Here is a 6,000-nt window from a genome sequence, read left to right as displayed (position 1 = left end):
GTGCTTTTTACCCCCTCGTCCAAGTCACTGATGAAGATGTTGAACAGTGTGGGCCCAAGGACCGAGCCCTGGGGGACCCCACTGTCCACATCGCTCCAGGTAGAAAATGACCCATCCACCACCACTCTCTAGGTGCGGCCCTCCAGTCAATTAGTGACCCATCTGACTGTGTAGGAGTCGACACCACAGTCCCCTAGTTCTTTAATGACAATGGGGTGAGAGATAATGTCAAAGGCCTTCCTAAAATCCAGAAAGACTACGTCCACTGCTACCCCCGCGTCTAAGGATTTTGTGACCTGATCATAGAAGGCCACCGGGTTGGTCTGACAGGACCTGCCTCTAATTGCATCTCAAGGACACATTACTCACATCTGCAATAGCTGATGACTCTGGTTATGTGGATGTTCACTAATATTACCAGCCACTGTAATACTGTGGGAATAACATGAAAGGGAACAAACAAATGGATGAATATGAGTTGCCAATGTGACGAAGCAGTAGGCAGAGCCAAGCGCACCCTGTCATGCATCAACAGAGGCATCACTAACAGGTGCAGGGAGGTCTTGCTCCCCCTCTATGCAGCGCTGGTCAAGCCGCAGCTGGAGTACTGTGTCCAGTTCTGGGCGCCACACTTCAAGAGGGATGTGGAGAACCTGGAGAGGGTCCAGAGGAGGGCCCCTCGAATGGCTGAGGGCCTCTGTGGCCAGCCCTATGAGAAAAGGCTGAGGGACCTGAATCTCTTCAGTCTCCGCAAGAGGAGATGAGGGGGTGTGAGATGTGGTTGCCTACAACCTTATCAGGGGCCACCAGCAGGGACTCGGGGAAAGTCTGTTCACCAGGATCTCCCTTGGAGTCACCAGGAACAATGGCCACAAGCTGAGGGAGGATAGGTTTAGGTTAGATATTAGGAAGAACTACTTCATGGTAAGGGTGGCCAGAGCCTGGAATAGGCTTCCCAGAGAGATGGTGCTCTCACCTTCCCTGGGGATCTTCAAGAGGAGACTGGATAGGCACCTGGCTGGGGTCTTATGACCCCTCCCACCTCCATGGCAGGGGGTCGGACTCGATGATCTGTCTAGGTCCCCTCCGACTCATTGATTCTGTGAAATCTAGGATATACTCTTACAACACTAAGGGAATGGGATCAAAACTCCTGAAATGAGGATTTTAGGATTTGGGGATTTTAAACTTCATTGCAGAACAACAAGGAAGGTTTTTTTTTTACCTCCCTGTCTGCCATCTGACATCTTCAGGGAAGGAATTCTACCTGATCAACACATCAAAGAGCTACTCAACACAGCTCACAAAGACATTCTCATGGACCCAGACGGAGACAGCCTTCCATCTTCGGCTCCCTCTGTGCAAAAATGAAGTTTATTTCCTACCTATGGGGACTTTTTTACCATCTTGTAACATCTACACTTTTCCCAGAGCCTGACAAAGGGACTTTGATCCCAAAAGCTTGCAGAGAAGGACAATTTTCTTGCCACTTTCCAGTTGGTCTAATAAAACATAGCATTTTGGAACCAAGAGTTTTAGTTTTTTGTATGAAATAAGGATGTGCACTTGGCAGTCACGGTAGCTCTCACCAGGCTCTTGGGTTGGCTGGCTCGGCCCAAGCACTTGATATTAGCAGGAAAAAAAGACATAAAAGGACCTCTTTCCTGCTTATTCCCTCATCACAACTGCATCCGTTCTCTTTAATGACTATTTGTAGAAAAATAACTCTTTCATTTGTTTTGGCTCGCAGATTACATTTGAAGATTTATGGAACTCTATGGTTTGCTCCGGATCTCCTTGGCTTATCTGGGGCTGCTGTAATTGCACAAAACTGCGAGCACTAATGAACTTCGTCATTGATTATGTGGAGAACGGTAAGTCTAGAAAAGTTTCACGAATGGCGTGAGGATTTTGTGACCTCTATAATTGGCTTATGTGAACACTGACGATTTTTAGAATCTCTTGGCCTGGATGCTTTCAAGACTTGTGGTTGCCTTGTAAAATGAATTGCTAATTAATCAGCATGAGTTGTTTCTTTGCTTTTATTTTATTACAGAGGACCACAATTTGGACAGAACATCCCAGGAACAAAGGTGTCAAAAATCCTTTTTCAGCAAGGGTAAATATTGTTCGCAGATGGTTCTTCCAAAATAATAGGTTGAAAAATTTAAGAGAAACTCCCATCTCCCCCTAAGAATTAGGCATCAAGACATCTCAGCAAGAGGAGTTGGATGTATAGGCAAGTTCGAAGCATTAGTATATAACCGCCAATAGACTATTCTGAGCTGCAGACTCTGGGGTAACCCAGGCTCTGAAAGCAACTAAATTTTAAACAGCTTTAAAGATTTGGGACTGTGATGCTCAGGATTTAAGCACTGAAAATGCAAAAAACAAGTATGTTGGGGGCTTTTTGTTCCCCTCTCTCTGATGCTAGAAAGGGCTGTCCTGAGAAGTTATCTGGTTATAGACTTAATTCCACTAGTAAGCCAAAGATTCCAGACCTTTGTATTCATAGTCACGATCAACATCCATTTGTGATTATTAACGATAAAGTCTGGCAGAACTAACTCCCTATTTCATTTTATTTAAGTCATATCTGTGCGGGACCAGGCACAGGCATGGGTGAACCAGGCAGCTGCTTGGGGCCTGGACAGAAACGGGGCCTGAAAATGGTGAAAATAATGATTATTGTCACCATCATCTCTGGCGAAAGGGAGCCCAACACCAAAAGTTCACCCAGGAGTCTAGGTACAGTGCTGCATCTGTGAGACTGACAATATGAAGAATAATCAACACAAATCCTCTCATGTTACCCTACTATGGAAATTTTAACACAGAATAAACAGTTTGAAATTTAATGAAATGCCATTACCTGTCATTCCATGACTTCTCATTCTTCCCATCTTATATTCTGCCTTTAGAGATGGCAAGAGGGCTGCTCCAATAGCAATACCATCTATCATGGCACTGAATTTAAGAACTATAGGCTTCTTTTCCAAGCCTTCTGGTAGCTGTGGAAATTCATTAGTTTCAACAGGAGTCTGATTAATGCTTGTTGGGGTTTTTTCAGAGGGCAATGGAGTTGCAATATCTTCTTTTGCAGATTGTGGGCTATTTACAAGAAGAAATATCAGAAAGGACCATTAGATATCCTTACCTATTCAGTGTACAATATTTATTCATTGTAATTTTTCCTGCATGGAGTCCTTTAAGTCCCCAGAAGGCTGGCAAATAGAATGGGCCCATCCCAATGAGGTTTACAATGGATGGGAAATAAAACACCACTTACGCTGTTGATGGTTGCCTGATGAGGTCTGAAATCTGTTTGGAAAGCTGGTGAGAACTGCGTACCATCATGCTGTGCAGCGTGGCAGGGTGCTGGGGAATATTAATGCTGATAGCTCCCACTTTGAACACTGCAGCATTATTTGTTTTCAAACCTCTTTGAGCACTGTAAAGAGCCTGTGATTTGGCAATACTGCATTTCACTACAGTTCTAACAGAAAAGGAAATACAATTTGTTTGGATATTTTTTATGCAAACACTTAAAAATCCACACATTTAAACATTTTAAACATTAAATGAATTACAAAGCAAGAAGAATTAGCAATTTTTAAAACTATAAACTACCCATTTTAATTCAATGCACACAAATGCAGTACATGCTACATAAGCTACAGCTATACGCTTAACAAAATAATAAGGCATGCATAGCAAAATATCTAATTCAACTATTACATGAATGCAAATTAAGATTATTTAGGGTTATATGCAATAGATATACTTGGTACATACATCATACACACTTTTTCACACAGTCTAGTTACCTATTTTGACCACCTCTTTTCTGAAAAAAAAATCTAAAATCTTTTATAACAACAAACCGTTAACAGTACCTGATTTTCAAAGCCAAAATATCATTGGAAGTGTCTATATTAATACTATATTAATAGCAATTAAGTTGCTTGCTTATAGCTAATGGAAGAATATTCACATTGAATTAGTCCAGGGGCAGCAATTATTTTGGGCAGAGGGCCACTTACTGGGTTTCAGAAAGCCGTTGAGGGCTGCATGCCAGGCAGCCCAAGGCAGATTAATATTAATTTTCTACATTTTTTTTTTAGGGACCCTGTGGGCCAGACAGAATGACCTGGCAGGCCGCATCCGGCCCCCAGGCCACATTTTGCCCACCCCCAAATATAAACTTAAAGCAACATTTTAAATCTAAAAGCTGCCATCATGTACAATAGTTGTGAAAGATTAACAATGCAACTATGTAACTAACAATTCGGGAGGGCATATTAGGCTTCAATAACCACACTATAAAAGTGACCTAAATAAACCATATCTGTTTCTTATCTCTGATCACTTACTGGAATTCTAATTAGCAATCAAGATTTGAAGTACATGGGAAACTACTATGATTTAATAAGACTGTCACAAATATAGTTTCAAAGGTCCACTACATTAGCTAATAATTTGCACATTTGTACAGAATTACATTTTATATATAGTATTTATGTAGATTATCTTTATGGGGTTAATGTAAAAAAGTTCTTTTCAGGTGGTCACATCATAATACCTCCAGCACTACGTCAGAGACCAGGCAGTTCAAGATCTAGAACATTTTTTTGTTTCTAGAAGTAGCCTGTATCACTGAAATGCAACTACAGGTTGCCTGACCCGCACTGGACCACAGGTGGGTTGTTCTAGCCTGTAGCTTGTAAAGGTTGATAGCAGCTGCAGTACAGAATGGAGAAAAGGTAGAAAGGATGGGGGCTTTTGTAAACATTGCCATAAAAGCCATGACAGGAATGTGGAGAATCAACAAGCCAAGAGAAAAGATGTCTTTTCTAAACCATGTATGTTTTCAAGAAAGCACTGAGTAACTACATGGTCCTTCAAAAATGAATTTGTATGTTTTGCCCAAGCTTAAAAAAAATAATTCAATATATAAAAGCCACAGAATATTAACAGGGACTATCAACATGAATATTAACCTATTCTACACCTGCATTTTTCCCTCAGAATTAGCCATATTCCCATACACAGTATGTACCTTACACATTTAGGTTCAACTAAAGCAGCTGTTTAATCATCATAAAGTAGATCAATCAAATAAAGAAATTTTGAAGCATTTTCCCAACCTGCACTGAGTAGCCAACAATCTTATCCTCTACCCAGTTAGTTGAAGAACTATGAGGAAATAGCATAATCTGCGTCAGCAGCTACATTATTTACATTTATGGTAAAAAAAAAAAATCATTTGAATGCATGCTTAGACTGGTGCCATATTTCAAATAGTAAGTTGATATACCTGTCCAGACACTGGAGGTCACAAATCCAAACAGATCTAAACAATAAGAAAAGGACAGAAATCCCCATTCTGTGCTTTTCAGATCTAGCTCTCTAAACCAGTGGTTCTCTACCTTGTTGGTACCAGGACCCATTTGTAAACATTGATGGCCAATCCCAACCCAGTAAATAGCTTAAGTAGAAAACCTGGCCCTGTTGATGCCTCTCACTCCCAACTCACTACCCCTCCAGTGTGTGGGGGACGGGGTGGGTGTGTGGGGAATGGGGGACCCCAAGCAGCTTCTTGCAGGCTGGGACTCTGCCAGCCTGCTTGTATGAGAATAGGGCTTTTTTCCCTGTGCTAATTGAGGGAAAAACCTCATTTTGTATTTGAGTAGATACAGTATTACTTAAGACAAGTATTAACTGCTTTTCAGTCAAATGGCTCCTTTGTACATGCCACCTGCAGGGAAACAGGGAACTCAAAATAGGCACATATATTCTTATATTTTATATATATGAATTTTGATAAGTAACTATAGAACGTATTCAGCAATGTGTCAGAACACGATTTATATATAAAAAAATATAAAAGAATATAAAAATATAAAAGAATAGACCCAGGATTACAGCTGGGTAAATCGTGTTCTGACACATTGCTGAATACGTTCTATAGTTACTTATTAAAAGTAATTTTTATGGTAT

At 40.9% G+C, this 6,000-nt stretch overlaps 1 protein-coding gene across 1 annotated transcript in view; it reads right to left on the bottom strand.

Moving 5' to 3' along the window:
• The window catches only part of KIAA1109 (KIAA1109 ortholog), a 242,219-nt gene that overhangs the window by 76,603 nt on the left and 159,616 nt on the right, over positions 1 to 6,000 (bottom strand). The window contains exons 49-50 of the mRNA XM_019533955.1: positions 3,290 to 3,496; positions 2,873 to 3,111 (exon numbers count right to left, since the gene is read on the bottom strand). Of these exons, the coding sequence (XP_019389500.1) occupies positions 2,873 to 3,111; positions 3,290 to 3,496 (446 nt within the window). The remainder of the gene's footprint in view (positions 1 to 2,872; positions 3,112 to 3,289; positions 3,497 to 6,000) is intronic.

Source organism: Crocodylus porosus, unplaced genomic scaffold (genome assembly GCF_001723895.1).
Source record: "Crocodylus porosus isolate Cpor-Errol unplaced genomic scaffold, CroPor_comp1, whole genome shotgun sequence".
NCBI lineage: Eukaryota > Metazoa > Chordata > Crocodylia > Crocodylidae > Crocodylus > Crocodylus porosus.
This window is presented reverse-complemented; position numbering and strand designations above follow the sequence as displayed.